We start from the raw sequence: 16,764 nt of genomic DNA on the forward strand, positions 1-16,764 counted from the left end.
ACTCTGTTGTTGTGTGGCTTCTGCAGCTCTAGAATTTGTTGAAAGTCTTTCTTCACAGGCTTTTTATGGGCTGTGGGAGAAGAGTTAGTGTATGTGTGTCTTTCTGCTCTACCATCTTGCCTCCGCACTCTTCTCCTTAGATTCTTGAAGGATTGTCATGTGGAAGGGGTGTTTTTTCTTGGCTAGGACTAAGGAAAGAAAGTTAGAAAGAGGCAGATTTTGGGTCAGTTTAAGATAAAAAAATCTCTAACAATTATACCTGTCTAAAAATGGGATGGGCTACTTCTAGAGACCAGTCAAATTCCCATCACAAGAGATTCAAATAGAGTCTCACTGGTCACTTGTGAAAAATTTCGTAGATGGAATTAATTACTAGGGTAGTGCCTGGTCCAGATGATCTCTAATGTACCCTTCAGCTATAAGATTCTGTGGTTCTTAGCTCTTGCCTGTTACAAACAGCGTCAAGGTGTTGAATCTGGTGCTTCACCAGAAGTTACTTCACCACATATTTCTTGGAGATTTGTTGTTTTTCTTCTGAAGAAGCTTTATATTTGAGCAGGTTCCTTTTGGACTTTATCATGTTGCCAGGTTTCCTTGGTCTGCTCCCTCCTACCGCAGCTGAATCATAGCACCCAGAGTTCTTAGTCACCATATTGTAGGTGGTGCTGATTGGGAAAGTGCCTACGCATCTACAAAATAGATTTTGTTGGGGGTAAGGAAGGTGGATAAGACAGTTTGGAAGTAGGGAAATTCTCCAGACCTGGTAAGAACTTGTAGGCCCTTCTGTGCTATCACTCTTTATTAAGTGTCAATACTATATATAGGGTTTACTAGTTGTTGTTAGGCAGAAATATGTCATTTATACCTTAAATATGCATAGCATCTATCTTCTGATAGATTCTCCAGTAGATTTTCATTTATCTTCATAACATGCTTTAGATGATTCTTTATGAGTTGTAGTAACAATAATTAATATCCAGAAGCTAAGTTGATGGTAATGACCCTCTTTGAACATACCCATTTTACTACTGATTTGGTAGACACACAGTTGAGCATGAACTGAGTCTTTCTTAAATTTATATTATTATTTCTATGATATTGTTATGTTTATAACAATAATTCAGCCCATGCAAGATGAGGGCAAGAAGAAAATCAAAGAAAGGATAAATATTATAATAATGAAAATGATGCTTAGGGTATATATTAACAGTCAATATGATGGAAAGAGTACTGAATTTGAAATTAGAAGAGCAGAATTCAAATTCTGGCCATACTACTTCTTGTGTTCCCTTGTATAAGTTACTTCACCTTTCTGGGCTTCATTTTCCTTTTGAATGAAGTTATATTGAATAACAATAGTTATATTTTAAAATGCAATTTAAAATGGGACATCGCTGAGATTATTCTTCTCATGAAGAGGAAACAAGCATAGAAAGGTACAGCAAATTAAGTAATTCTGTTAAATACAGAGAGAAGAGACCAAAAGCTAAATTTTACAATCCTGTGGATGATGTTACAGAAAAGGAATAAATTTATGTATTAAATGTATTATTTCATCAGAAATACTTCTGAATGAGACCTAGTAGTTACTTAATAATAATTTGTTGAATGAATTTGTTAAGCATCTTTAAAATACTTTAAGTACAATGAAATATACGTGGAAAAACAAAGCTAATGCTCTTACCCTATATTTTTAAGTACACTGACAGAATTCTTGGTACTGAGATCCTCCCAAAGCTATACTCCTCCACATATAACTTTTACCTTCAACAACAAACATTCCATACTGAATTGTGAAAGGAATCTTGACTTTGTTGATAGCATCTGTTTTTAAGACATTCCTGTCTCAAACCTTATCAAGACTTTTTGAAATCGTGAGGAAAATTGTTTGGAAGTTAGTATTTTGAAGGTCCTGTGTCTCTTAGGTGTTTCCTGTATGCTATGGAGAAAAAGTTAGGGGACTAGAAAAGGGAAAAAGTAAGCTACTGTTTTTTAGCCCACTTTGAGGCTTTTAGTAAATTAGTTACAGTGCATTTCCATTAAAAAACAAACCCCAAACCAAAAGCCTGAGATCTAGATGTATGTTGTTATTTTCAGTTGTGTCCAATTCTTCATGACCCCTTTTGGGGTTTTCTTGGCAAAGATACTGAAATAGTTTGCCATTTCTTTCTCTAGCTCATTTTACAGATGAGAAAACTGAGGCAAACAAGATTCAGTGTCTTGCCCAGAGTCACACAGCTAAGTAAGTTTCTGAGGTCAAATTTGAACTCAGATCTTCATGACTCCAGGCTTAGTGCTCTGTCCATTGCACCTCCTAGTTGCCCATGACATGTATACACTAATTGATACATAGTATTTAAATACATGGCATTCTATCACTTTAATTAATTAACCAATCAAATTAATTCTATAAATTGATTGAAGGCCCTGTATGTATAAAATGTAGTATTATTGCACGTTGTTTACTTAATGTTAAAACAATATGTTCTAGCCCTGATCTCTGTTAAAGTTGTTTTAAAGGGCTTTTTGTTTGAGATGACCCAACTCATTTAAAGATTGAACACCATCTATATTTATGTCCAGCTTCTGATATTTTTGTGTTGTATTAAGGTGTCAAAACACCAGTGAGCCACAAGCAGCCAACCTGAACTAGATGAAATATAATTGAGAAATATTACAAAAATTCAATAGAATACAGATAATGTTAATGTGTGGCTTTCTAAGTCAATATGTTGTCAGCTGGGATCCTTTAGTACATTTTAGTGGTCTGTTTTCTATTTGAGTTTGACACTACTGTATTAAGGCATACCCTCCTTTTAGTAGCATATGATATGAAATCCCTTGTAATTCTAAAATTCTGTGACTGTTTAAATCTTATTCCTTTGTTTTTAATACTTTGGGGGGAAAATCAATTTATTCTGCAGGTATCAACAATAAAGATAAATGGTAGGAGAAGCCATATGGGATTGGTAACATCTGCTTAAGAGCATATACCAGGCCTCAGACCTTGAGGAACCATTAGAGGAAGCAAAGTGAGTTGCCTTTTAATATATAGTAGTAAAGTTTTCTGCTGCTTCTATGCTGGAATTTCTTGCCAAGGGAGACACCACACTTCTGAAATTTGACAGAAATTCTCGATAAGCTGGTAGCCTTGAGTCTGTTTAGCTCTTTCACATTTTATCTGTTAAATTGAGTGGGTGTCATAATTTTTTCTTTTTAAAAAAATTCCTGAAGGAAACTCCAAAAATGAATCTGTAGGATGCTCAAACAGAGCATGACTAATTCAGGGTATTTTAAGTTGAAAGTTTTTTTTTCTTTTTTTCTTTTTTTGCACAAAGTCATGTTTTCTGGGGGGAGGGCTGGCCCACATCATGTATATATGTTGAATGTTTATTGCTAGACTAGAATATTAACAAATGGTTTTAAGTATGTAAGATAACATTGGTCATAAGTTAACTGTATTATATTTGTGTAATATAACATTCCAGATAGAGTTACTCTCTTTTTTGTGGCAAGAATGTCTCTTTCTTAGGCCAGGGATTAGACCATTCTGTTTGTACTATATAACATGTATTCTGAAGTATTCATTTTACAAATACAGCCAGTTCTCTTAAGCTAAGTTCTGCAGATCTTCCCTTCCTCTCGAAGGGCCTGATAAAGGGCTCTTCAGGCACCTGTGGCCCGAGTGGCTTCATTGCCTAGAGTGGAAGACCCTGACTGGCCTTCCATACCAGTGAGCCCAAGTGGTCCTCTCTGTAATTGCTGTTCAGAATTAACATAGATCTTTTAAAATAAAACTGAAATACAGTTAGGTTTTGATTATTTGGAAGTGAATTATCCTGTTTTAAGGATTAACTTCCTGGCTACTTCTTAAGTCATTTAATGATGTGAGTGGCCACTCCATGTAGAGGTCTGTGTTAGATATTTAAGACAGATAGTGAAGAAGGAAATAATACATCTCTGTCCTTAAGGAGTTTATATGGTATGATAGAAAAGTTTATAGTTTGCTTTGGTTGCTAATTATCCTTGAATCATTCTAGTTGGGCAATTAAATATGTAAAATTATTTGTAATTAGAGCTAAACAGACAACATAGATATGTATACTTGCAAGCCTCTTAGAAAACATTTGATGACTATTAGGATATGCTAGATACAGAGGAGATGAGAGCTTGTGTCTGAGCTTGAGGATTGTTTTTTTCTTGTATCCATATTACTTTCCAGAGCAGGGTTGGTGGAGAGTTAGCTTTGAATGAGTCTTTACTTTGAGGCAGCTGAATAAAGTGGTTAGTTTATTTGTACCTCATATTGATTACATGCTTTGTTTCTTTCAGATGTCATCATTATCAAGGAGAGCAAAGTTAAAAATTCAGGCAGTGGTGGCAGAAGATGAGTTGCCTTCTTTCCTTGAATCGTAAGTGTGTTTTATTGTGGTGTAAAAAAATATTTATTTCAGACAATATATCCTTTCACATGCTAATTTTTGCTGAAAACAGTACTGTACCACATGGAAAGAGCTATTGCATGAAAAAAATGCTTTCTATTATACTTTAAAAAAATTTATTGATAAATTTTGTTTTTACATTATTTGCATTTTCTTCTGTACCTTTTAGTTTTCTCAGAAAGGCATCCCTTATAATAAAAAATAAACAAAAGGGGGAAAAGTTCCGCAAAGCTAACGGTTACTTTGAACTTTTACTCCTAATGTATTATCTCACTTTTTCCTTGTAATAGTCTTGTGAGTTCAGGAATGATAGGGAGTGATTATTATTTCTATTTCACAGATAGAAATGCTGAGTCCTGGAGAGATAGATCTAGAATTAGAATCCATGTTTCTGAGGCCAGAGCTCTTTCTATTCAACCCAGCTATCAAGTATTCTGTTCTTTTTTGCATTTTCTATTAAGAATGTGTAGTCTGAATGGACTTTGATTATTTGTTAGTCTTTGTAAGGAATTAATTTTAATAGTTACCATTAACTTGAACTCCATGCTCAGTAAGTCCTAGATCATTGATATGATCTTATCTAGAGGTTTCTTAATCCTTCTGATGCAGGATCGCACACCATCCCAGTGTTAGTTTCTTTAGGAGAAGAAAGTTAATCTTTTTTTTTAATTTTACTAACATTGAGTAATAAGATATCTTACATTGTATATAGAGGATGGTGGATAGAGATTGGTTTAATGGAATTGTTCTAATTTGGTTTCCTTACTTTATTCACTGAGTATAGCTTTTACATCTGTTTTGCTTCTGCTCTGTGATAAGGGACTAAGACAGAGAGATATTAGGAAGCTGTGGGAAGTGTGTTGTTTGATTTTTCTGTGGTGTGTAAGAAAGTACAGTAGTGGTTCTGATCTTCTCAGTAAGCAGATTTACACCAGAGGGTGAATATAGAATTACTAAGTCACTGAAATAGAGCTTACTTGATCCTGGCTCTTTACGTGGCCCAGGAGACAGTCTTGAAGACCACGTTATATATTGATTGGATTTAGCAGAATTTGTATGGATTGAAAGTTAAAAATGAAAAATTCTCAGTGCTCATGGGGTAGTAGACCCAGCAAAAGTCATCTGGGTGATAAATAATATCCTAATCTCTTCTGATGATCATATTAGGGGATAGGGAAGTAAGGGTGAAATTGAAACAAGGTAAGAGTAGGAAAATAGAGGTCAAATCTCAAGAGAGTCTCAGAGGAGCCAGTGATCTTCTCTTATATCAGGAAATTCTCTTTTTACAGAAGATGTTTTATAGCCTATCATTATTATGTACTTGGTTTTGCTGACTCAAGGATACGTTGTCCCATGTTGAGGTTTCTCACCTTTCCTTAGAACATTCTTGTACGAAAACACCACTGCAGTTTGTAGGAAGCATAAATATCTGTGTTTTCTTTGTGACATTTTAATTTTGTTTTCCTAGAAAATGTTCTACTAATTTTCTCCTAGTTCATCTGAATCTGAAGAGGATAATGATAAAGATATTTCTTGGGAACCACAAAAGAAAACTACCAACAGCTTGAAGTTGTCTATTTGTAATAAAAACAAACCAAAGAAAGTGTCTGTGATACAGAAGAAGAAAACCCCTCAGATCAGCAGTAGTCCAAGAAAGGTGGTTATTAAAGAAGAACCGGTAGGTATCCCAGATAGACCTAGGCTCCATCTTATTGTCTTTTTCAGAGCAGAGCATGTATTTTTCAGAAATATCTACAGCAATAAGATGTCTTTCATACTGATTCAGTGCACTATTTGCTTCCAGATAGATTGTATTAGTTGCCTGGTAGCTTTTGAAGATGTATTTGTCCCTTGCAAATGCTATATACAACAATTTTGATTTAACCTTAATTTTTTCTTGAGAGAGATAAAATTACAGCTTAATTATTTGCTTTGTAAAAATTTATTCAAGTCACCAAAAAATTCACCTTTTAATTTTTTTTTTTAACAGGAAACTCTCCTAGTACATTAAAAACTGAGTTAACACAACTTTTCAGCACTATATTTATTGTGCTAGGCACACTTGTATTATGTACTTTTCATTAGATATTGTGTTTATGGAAAATTGCATGATTACAAAAAGGAATTGTTTTCTCTTTTGATCTTCTCACAAAATACTATTCAAACTTCTTTATACCTCCATGTTTCTTGTTTTCTGCATGCAGGCTTTGTCTATAATTGAAAAAACTGTAGCTCCTATCCTGGTTGTTAGTATGTACTCATTTTTATTTTATTTTTTTAACATTATAACCTTAATAACCATTAACAAAGATAGACAGGTAAAATAAGGAATGCAATCTTACATGAGACCCTTAGCATTTAGTAAAGTGGAAATAAATGAACATATAATGAACAGAAAAAGCAATTGCTCAGTGTCTCCTTTCTAATTTGTCTTGAAATTCTCCTATCTTTGACTTTGTTTTTCAAAAATATTGTCAAAATGTTTGCAGTTCTTCGTAGTAGTGCTGATTTTGCCTTGCATCACTGCATATTTCCTTGTATTTTTTGTCTTTTTGTAATTTTTCTTACCTGGTTCTAGGAGTATGAAGGCTTTCTATTAAGCTTAGTGTAATAGAGTTGGAAGGAAGCTCAAGTTTCCTATCTCAACTGTAAATAATTCCATCAGATTCTTTTATTGATACTTAGTATTTTTAAAGATAAAAAACTCAGGTGAGGCCAGAAGGAGAACAGGCTAACTTAGGTAGAAAAATGTTTTCATTTAGAATTTTTTTAGATACTTTAGAGAATGTTACAGGATTTTCGATTTTTCCAGAATTCCTTATGTTTGTCAAAATTAACATTTTTTTATTCCATTGAAGGAGCATGTAACATGGAGGAGGGAAGTTCATCTCTACCTATTTTCGCTGGGGATATTTTTGGGTCCCTATACTATACGATGAGAATTGGCAGCCTGACCATTAAGTGCCCCATGAGAACACTAATGACCAGCAGGATTACTTCCTAAATGTGACCCTGTGATGAGGTTCAGGGTCTTTTGTCACTTGATTTCCCTTTATAAATAGAAATTGGATAGAGAGAAGGATTTTAGAGAGTGACCTGTGGTGGCCAACTGGCTCTGAGCAAGTTTATTTCCTATCACAGTGCCCTAGGTAAATCTTTGAAGATTAAATTGCAGAGGAGCTCCCTGTCTATGTGGTTTCCTTATCAGCAGAATACAGAATAGAAGGAAATCTGTTCAAATTAAAAAGAACCATGAGGTCCTCTTTCCATTGGGCATATCACATTGGTCAGCCACAGTTTTAGAATTCTGTAGCTAGTTATGAATCTTACACCTAAAGAAAAGTGAAAATAATTTGGAAAAGCATATGAAAATAAGTTATCACAGAGATTTCACCATTGTTAATGAATCACGTTCTTTTATGAAGATAAAAGCAAAGGAAGTATAGTTATTTAGTTAGAAGGGAAAAGGCTGATGGGTGATATAGCAGTCTAGATATTAATTAACTTGCCATCTGTTCTGCAGACCTCTCTACATAAAGGATTTTTATATAATGTGAATTTTCCCTGGGACTCGGGGAAAGGAGTAAAGGAGGCAGGAAGGGCACCATGCACTCATGGAGGGAGGGGCTGCTTAGCACATGGTTCAAGAACAGAGTAGGAATAGGAACAGTCAAGGGCTGGGACCAACCATGTGGAGGCCTGGCTGGAACTGAGAGAAAGAACAGGGATTTTGGGGGATGGTGGAGGGTGGGAGACATGGGGCATAGACAGCAGGTTGATGGAGGTGGGAGGGCTGGGCACAGATGCTTGATACAGATGGTCAGAAGACAGACACTGCTGGAAAGGAGGTGGGGAGGTGGTGGTGGTGGGTATTAGGTGGGGTAGGCAGAGCATGGCTTAGGTGTCAACCCAAGCCTCCATCAGTCTGCAGTGATTGGTGCCTCCACTCCCACTCTGCTTTCATTTGGAGATTTCTTTCTTTGGTGGGAGGGTGTTGATGGGAGCACCAAGTCCCCATGGGGGAGGGGGGCAGGAGCAGAGAGAGAGACAGCACTGTGCTGTATAGTAAAGTCGACATTTTTTTTGAATGCAGATATTCAGAATTCTTTACAGAAAGTCAAATTTGCAATGAGACTTTGTGTAAAATGAGAACTGTCTGTGTTGAAGATAGAATAAAAAGATTAGCATAAACTATAACAATAAGAGATTAACATAAACTATAATAATTATAGGTTATATTTATATGATACTCTAAGGTTTGTAAAATGCTTTATATGCATAATCTCAAATTTGAGTCATGTAATACCTTATGAGGAAGGTGTTGTCATTATCTTCATTTTGGAAATGAAAAAACTACTCAGGTTAAGTGACTCGGTCAAGGCCACACAACTATTAATTATCTTAGGTGGGATTTCAACTAAGACTCCCTGATTCCAGTTCTAGCATTCTGTACACTATGCCATAGTGCCTTTGTAGCATGACATATAAAAGAAATTCTTGACAGTAAAGTGTATTAAACACCAAAATAGGTTGAGAGATGTGGGGGAGTGGTGTAGTACATTTTTTGAAAGGCTTTAAAAATGAGTTTTGATTTTTGTATTTTTGCATTAGTTTAGTTGAGTCTTGCCTAAAGGTTTAAGGGATGCATTCAAGGGCTCAGGTTCTTTATAAACACAGGTTTATGAAAATGTCAAAGACTTTTATTTTTTAATTGTTGCACTTTGATTATTTAATTTGCAGAGTATTTAGCAGCTTCTTGCTGGATCAGCCATATTTTTGGAAGTTTTATTGCTTAGCTCGTTTGTTTATTCAGTAGATGTTTATGGAACCACTAGTATGTGCATAAGTGTCTCTACCAGAGAATCAGAAGGGTGATAAAAAAGGGTAATCTTAAATCAGACAGTGGTGTCAGTTGTGAACATCTGTTAAAGAGTTTGATTCTGGAATGGGGAGGTTGGAGCTTTGTTTGAATTTTAGTTTTGAATTTCATTTATGTGTGCTATTCCTACCCTCCTCCTGGTCTCTTGTTGAACTGAATTTTATTGAATGCCTTTACAATGATATAGAGTTTCTTTGACTGCATTTTGTCAGTGATTTGTGTACCATAAACTTTTGGGAGAAGATATAATGGTTTAATGTTGATACATATTTGAAATTTATCAAAATGAAATAGACACAGTGGATTTTACTTCTTTGCATTGCCCTATTTGAGGGGTGAAATTGAGACGGAGCACAGATGCTTTTTCAGGGTGAGAATTGTGCTTTTAGGGAAAGTTGGGTCTTCCAGAGTCATGATCTTGTTAGATTTTTTAACTGCGTTGAAGGTTGAAACTTTGTTCTTTACTCTAATACTTGTGCTTGCTTCACTGCTATGTGCCCCAGGGACATGCATTAAAAACTTGTTAGTTGAATTTAAAGACTTTTGGGAATTGGCTTTGATGTTGTTTTAATCACATGTTCACTTAATGGTTTGACAGAATAACTCTGTGCTTATTGATGATGTTTCGGAAGACAGCAAAGATGAACACAAAGTTTTGCAGAATCAGAAAACTACAAATAGCACACGAAAGAGAGTATCTAATAAGCCTCGAATGCAGAAGGCCAAAAAACTGAAAGTTGATGAAGTGATCTGTAGAACTGATGGTGGTGATAGTGGCTTTGAGATACCATCAACGAGCACCATGCAGGGAAGAAGCAGTAAAAAGAAGGGAAAAGATGAAGAGGACCTTACATTTGGTGAACCCCCTTTAAAGAAAATGAAATCTACAATGTTTTCTCAGAGACAGCCTGTCAAAACTGCAGGAAATGTCGGCAAGGTTCAGGAGGAGTTGAAAATGAACTGGGACATGGTACAGGTATGAAATTAGTTTTTTCTTTCTGCTTCTTTTAATGACTGTCATTGAGAAAGGGAATGCTTTCAGAATGCTGAGGGAAGGCCCTAATGGTCCCAGGAACAATAACATATTCCACAAATAACATAATATTTTTCCATAAAACACACATAGTCCAACATACCATCTCTTGTTGAGTCTCTGGAGAGAAAAATAACTTTGGTAATGCAGTAGTACCGTCCTTTAAAGATAGTTTAGGAGGTGATTACTCTCATTTCAAAAATATTCATCTAATGTTCCTGTTTATAGTAACTCCCTGATGCTTTTAAATATTTATTTCCAGATCATGAGCTACTTATCTGTGACAGGGCAGAGAAACTTTAAACTTAAAGTATTAGAAGCTATTGCCTAGCTACTGAAATCAGAAATGAAGATGAAGCACCTCTCAAGTTATAGTTCACTGGGAAAATAGGAGACAATTGATAAAAATTAGACATATCAGCTTTTCAGGTACATATATCTTGTGTGTATATAGCTTTTCACGTGTGTGTGTGTGTGTGTGTGTGTGTGTGCACGCACTCTCACACATCTGTGCTATTCCACGAGTTCCACTGTAGTCCTACTCTGTTTCAATGTAGTGTGAAGGTGATTATTCTTGAAGGTTATGATAGTAGAGGGTAACTGACTTCTGGCAGGTCCATGTATGCTGGAAAGCCTTGGAGCATGGCCCTGTGGCAGACTGTGTTGTGTGCCTGTTATCTGGGAATCAAAGTCTGAAGGGACTCATCACCAGAAGAATAGCTCGCCACATGATGCTTTTTTTCCCCCTGCAGCTACTCCTAAAGACTACTTGCTGAGGTTGGAGGGAAGTTCTCTCATTAATGAAACTTTAGGTGTTTGTTGAAGTTTTGAGTTAATATGTAAAATGAGGTACAGCTGTACTGCTGCCTCTCCATACTTTAGCACATTGTCTTCATGAACTACTATGGCTGAAAAATCATCACCTGCAAGTTCATTGTGAGATCAGTGCTTTCCTCATGTATCACTTTGACCAGTGGAGGCCTCCACAATCCTGTAGCTTCTTCCTATTATTGTTTAGCTATAGATTAGTCAGAGAGAAATGACAGAATTTACTGGTGTTCTGTAGCTCTTTGTTTGAAACAGCTGGGTGCCATAGCCATAACATTAAATAACTCATTCATGTTCTGTAATAACATTTTGATATATTAGTAATACAATCAATTTTTGACTATATATGCCATCAGATGGGACTAGAGGCACAGATAATATAAAGGAGTGACTATCAAAGAGATTTTTTTTTATTGGTGGCTTAAGATCGGCTAATATTCTTAATCAAAGACTCACTGTGCTGTGTAGGTGACTTTCATTTCCGAAGATTATGCCAGCAGAACAGATTCTAGCAGGCCTATCCAACCAAGCTTGTGGGTCTGCTTCCAACATCTACTAAGGACTATTTTAGCTAAGGCAAGAAAGGCTGACCTTAACATGAATTATCACGCAATGATTTTTTTTGGCCATATTAATTCATGAAGACAGTATGCTAAAAAAGCTTGAAGAGGTTTTAATTTTAGTTCGAGGGAATACCTTTTTTGGCAAAACTGTAGGTCTTTTAATGTATTGAAGAAATCTTTAAGATGGTATTTCCTGGACACAGGAAATTTTCATAAATGTGCACCGGGTAGTAGGAAAAACCTGTTACAGGTTGAAAATGGGGTAGTCCTGTGCTACCTTTAACTGTTTAGTTATGTATTCGCTGTCAGTGTGTGTGTGTGTGTGTGTGTGTTTCTGTCTGTCTGTGTCTTCAAGGGGGCAATTAGGTGGCATTGCCACCTAATGTATAGAGGGCTGGGCCTGGAGTTAGGAAGACCTGAGTTCCAATGTAGCCTCATACTTATACTGGTTATGGGACCTTGGGCAAATCACATAATCTCCATTTGCCTCAGTGTTTTTAATCTGTAAAATGGGAATAATAATAGCATCTACTCATAGGGTTCTTGTGAGGATCAAATGATCTAATCATTGTGAAGTGTTTACTATATAAATGTTAGCTATTATTACTCAGTACTCTTATTATTTTAAACTTGTACACCTTCATTTAGGAAGCCAATTTTTAGGATTGTAGATGGCCATTGGCCCAGGATGTTCTCACACCTGAACTTTCTTTCTTGTGAGTATTTTTTTTCTTTTGTTCTTTCTCTTGTCTCTTCTGTACCTCTCTGCTTGGGCAGCTAGGTGGTGCAGTGGATAGAGCACCAGTGCAAGAGTCAGGAGGACTTGAGTTCAAACCTTACCTTAGACACTTGACACTCACTAGCTGTGTGACCTTGGGCAAATTACTTAACCCCAGTTGCCTTATCCTGCGTCATCTCCAGTCATCCTGATGAATATCTCATCACTGGATTCAGGTGGCTCTGGAGGAGAAGTGAGGCTAGTGACTTGCACAGCCCTCCCTCACTCAAAAAACAAGGTCAAGTGCAAGTTATGTCATCATTTCTCTGATGGCATGGTCTTCTTCGGCAGCAAAGGACGAACACACACACCTCTCTGCCCTGAAGATTTCTTTACTGTTACCATTCATATAGCAATAGGTGAAACTCTTCAAATAATAGATTCACAGAGAGAAACAGAAAGAGGGAAGGACAGGGAGAATTGCAGAGAAGAACAGAAAAGGGTCAAGGATTTATTGAGAGAGAGGTGATTCAATGGGCTAAGTGTGCGTAACAGAAATGAAGCTGAGAAAAAAAGAGAAGCAGAGGCACTAAATAAGGAGAAAAGGTCAAAACTTGATCAAGGTCAAAACTGGGACAAAGAAAAAAATATCCTTAGTTATGATGTGTTGTAAGTATTTAGTAAAAGTAAATTGTATCCTCATTTTCAGGCGCTGGGCAAAAACTGGTTTTGAGAGTCCCTTCCTCAAGGGTATTTTCTGAACATTTGGAAGGTTTGAGAATTTTAGTCCTTCCTGTCAAATTTGAGCAGATTTTCCTGCCTCCTACAGAATCTTCAAATTGTTTTTAAATGGTTTCTGGCAGCTGCAACAATCCCACTCATAGTGAATCTGGGCATCCCTTGCCTATGAGATTGGAGAGGTGGTTGCTACAGCTGTCACCTGCTCTCACTACCCCAGTGGTAACTCTTTAGATGCTAATGGTTCACCCTCTCTTTTCAAATAGACTGAGGAAAATTGTCTGAGGAAGTTTTTAAGCAAGGACTTATTTGTTTGATTTTTCTTTTTGCTGTTGGACTATTCAAAATCTTTCCTTCAGCTCACTTTCTGACAGTAGGCTTTAGCATAGGCCACAGAAAGGATGAGCATGTGGGTATACATCTGATCATATGTATCTGATTGCTCTCCAAACTATTTTGAGATATAAATTAATTTTGGATTTTCTAGTGTTATCTGCACCTCTACTCCCATAGTAGTTGGGAGTTAGTTGGCTGTTGACACAAGTTAACCATCTAGTTAATTACACAGCATAGTTCCCTTATACCTTAAGCATTTGGAAAAAACACCGAGTAATTATTTGGTGTCCGTTTCTACACAGAAAAATTAGACAAATCTGCTACTATGAATGCCATTGGGTGACTGGGAACAAAGAACTCATTACTGTTTCTTACTGCAAATAATTTTAAAGACCTTGTCATGGGGAATTCTATGACTATAAGTTACATGTATCTGAGAAAGATGATCAGAGGTTGACTAGTTGAGTTTTCTTATTAACTGCAGACATTTCTTTTTTTTTTTTTAATTTATTTATTTAACATTCATTTTCACAAAATTTTGGGTTCCAAATTTTCTCCCCTTTTATCCCCTCCCCTCCCAAACACCAAGCATTCTAATTGCCCCTATCACCAATCTGCCCTCTCTTCTATCATCCCTCTCTGCCCTTGTCTCCATCTTCTCTTTTGTCCTGTAGGGCCAGATAACTTTCTGTACCCCTTTACCTGTATTTCTTATTTCCTAGTGGCAAGAACATTACTCGACAGTTGTTCCTAACACTTTGAGTTCCAACTTCTTTACCTCCCTCCCTCCCCACCCCTTCCCTTTGGAAGGCAAGCAATTTGATATAGGCCAAATCTGTGTAGTTTTGCAAATGACTTCCATAATAGTTGTGTTGTATAAGACTGACTATATTTCCCTCCATCCTATCCTGTCCCCCATTACTTCTATTCTCTTTTGATCCTGTCCCTCCCCATGAGTGTCGACCTCAAATTGCTCCCTCCTCCCCAGGCCCTCCCTTCCATCATCCCCCCCACCCTGCTTATCCCCTTCTCCCCCACTTTCCTGTATTGTAAGATAGGTTTTCATACCAAAATGAGTGTGCATTTTATTCCTTCCTTTAGTGGAATGTGATGAGAGTAAACTTCATGTTTCTCTCTCACCTCCCCTCTTTATCCCTCCACTAATAAGTCTTTTGCTTGCCTCTTTTATGAGAGATAATTTGCCCCATTCCATTTCTCCCTTTCTCCTCCCAATATATTTCTCTGTCACTGCTTGATTTCATTTTTTTAAGATATGATCCCATCCTCTTCAATTCACTCTGTGCACTCTGTCTCTATGTATGTGTGCGTGTGTGCATGTGTGTGTGTGTACTCCCACCCAGTACCCAGATACTGAAAAGTTTCAGGAGTTACAAATATTGTCTTTCCATGTAGGAATGTAAACAGTTCAGCTTTAGTAAGTCCCTTATGACTTCTCTTTACTGTTTACCTTTTCATGCTTCTCTTCATTCTTGTGTTTGAAAGTCAAGTTTTCTTTTCAGCTCTGGTCTTTTCATCAAGAATGCTTGAAAGTCCTCTATTTCATTGAAAGACCAATTTTTCCCCTGAAGTATTATACTCAGTTTTGCTGGGTAGGTGATTCTTGGTTTTAGTCCTATTTCCTTTGACTTCTGGAATATCCTATTCCATGCCCTTTGATCCATTAATGTAGAAGCTGCTAGATCTTGTGTTATCCTGATTGTATTTCCATAATACTTGAATTGTTTCTTTCTAGCTGCTTGCAATATTTTCTCCTTGACCTGGGAACTCTGGAATTTGGCCACAATGTTCCTAGGAGTTTCTCTTTTTGGATCTCTTTCAGGCGGTGTTCTGTGGATTCCTTGAATATTTATTTTGCCCTCTGGTTCTGGAATCTCAGGGCAGTTTTCCTTGATAATTTCATGAAAGATGATGTCTAGGCTCTTTTTTTGATCATGGCTTTCAGGTAGTCCCATAATTTTTAAATTGTCTCTCCTGGATCTATTTTCCAGATCAGTTGTTTTTCCAATGAGATATTTCACATGATCTTCCATTTTTCCATTCTTTTGGTTTTGTTTTGTGATTTCTTGGTTTCTCATAAAGTCATTAGCCTCCATCTGTTCCATTCTAATTTTGAAAGAACTATTTTCTTCAGTGAGCTTTTGAATCTCCTTTTCCATTTGGCTAATTCTGCTTTTGAAAGCATTCTTCTCCTCATTGGCTTTTTGAACCTCTTTTGCCAATTGAGTTAGGCTAGTTTTCAAGGTGTTATTTTCTTCAGCATTTTTTTGGGTCTCCTTTAGCAGGGTGCTGACCTGCTGTTCATGCTTTGACTGCATGTCTCTCATTTCTCTTCCCAGCTTTTCCTCCACCTCTCTAACTTGATTTTCAAAATTCTTTTTGAGCTCTTTCATGGCCTGAGCCCATTGGGTGGGCTGGGATACAGAAACCTTGACTTCTATGTCTTTGCTTCATGGTAAGCATTATTCTTCCTCATCAGAAAGGAAGGGAGGAAATGCCTGTTCACCAAGAAAGTAACCTTCTATATTCTTATTTCTTTTCCCTTTTCTGGGCATTTTCCAAGCCAGTGACTTGACCTCTGAATATTCTCCTCACACCCACCTCGCCTCCTGATCCTCCTAGCCAGCGCTTGGGGTCTGAGATTGAAAAGCTGCTTCCCAGCCTCATGGCTTCGGCAGGGGCAGGGCTGCTATTCAGTGTGAGATTAAGTTCAGGTGCTCAGGTGGGGGCAGGGCCGCCTCATGGGCTCAGTTCCCTCAGGGGCTTTATGCAGAGACCTTGAACAATGGATCCAGGCTCCTGCCTGCTTGGGGAGCCCTGGTCTGCCGCTGCCTCAGCTGCTGCCTCCCAAGGTGGCCTGAGTTATGGGGGCACCCCACTCCCCTCTTGATCGCCAAAGAGACCCTCTCACCAACCCCCGTCACCTGTGGGTGGAGGGACCCGCATGGCCGCTGGAGATTCCGTCTCTGAAGCCCGCTCGGATCTGCTCTCGGTGCCGCGGGTGCGGCAGGGCTGTGCTGGGCTCCCAGTCCGCGGCGCCCAGTCCGTGGCGCGAAGGACCTTTTGCGAGAGGTTTGCAGGTCCCTCTGGAACAGAAATCTCCTTCGCTCCACTGTTCTATGGCTTCTGTTGCTCCAGAATTCGCCATGAGTTCCTTTTTACAGATGTTCTATGGGTTGTGGGTTCGGAGCTATGTGTATGTGCGTCTT

At 37.6% G+C, this 16,764-nt stretch overlaps 1 protein-coding gene across 7 annotated transcripts in view; it reads left to right on the forward strand.

Moving 5' to 3' along the window:
* The window catches only part of SRBD1 (S1 RNA binding domain 1), a 348,418-nt gene that overhangs the window by 3,967 nt on the left and 327,687 nt on the right, over window positions 1–16,764 (forward strand). For 4 of the 7 annotated variants that reach the window (XM_072635708.1, XM_072635710.1, XM_072635711.1 and 1 more), the window contains exons 2-5: window positions 2,925–3,032; window positions 4,333–4,412; window positions 5,937–6,120; window positions 9,920–10,297. In XM_072635708.1, coding sequence (XP_072491809.1) covers window positions 4,333–4,412; window positions 5,937–6,120; window positions 9,920–10,297 — 642 coding nt within the window. In that variant the 5' untranslated portion in view covers window positions 2,925–3,032. The remainder of the gene's footprint in view (window positions 1–2,924; window positions 3,033–4,332; window positions 4,413–5,936; window positions 6,121–9,919; window positions 10,298–16,764) is intronic. The other 3 variants (XM_072635709.1, XM_072635712.1, XM_072635714.1) reach the window with 1 other exon arrangement.

This window comes from Notamacropus eugenii, chromosome 1 (assembly GCF_028372415.1).
Source record: "Notamacropus eugenii isolate mMacEug1 chromosome 1, mMacEug1.pri_v2, whole genome shotgun sequence".
NCBI classification, from domain to species: Eukaryota; Metazoa; Chordata; class Mammalia; order Diprotodontia; family Macropodidae; genus Notamacropus; species Notamacropus eugenii.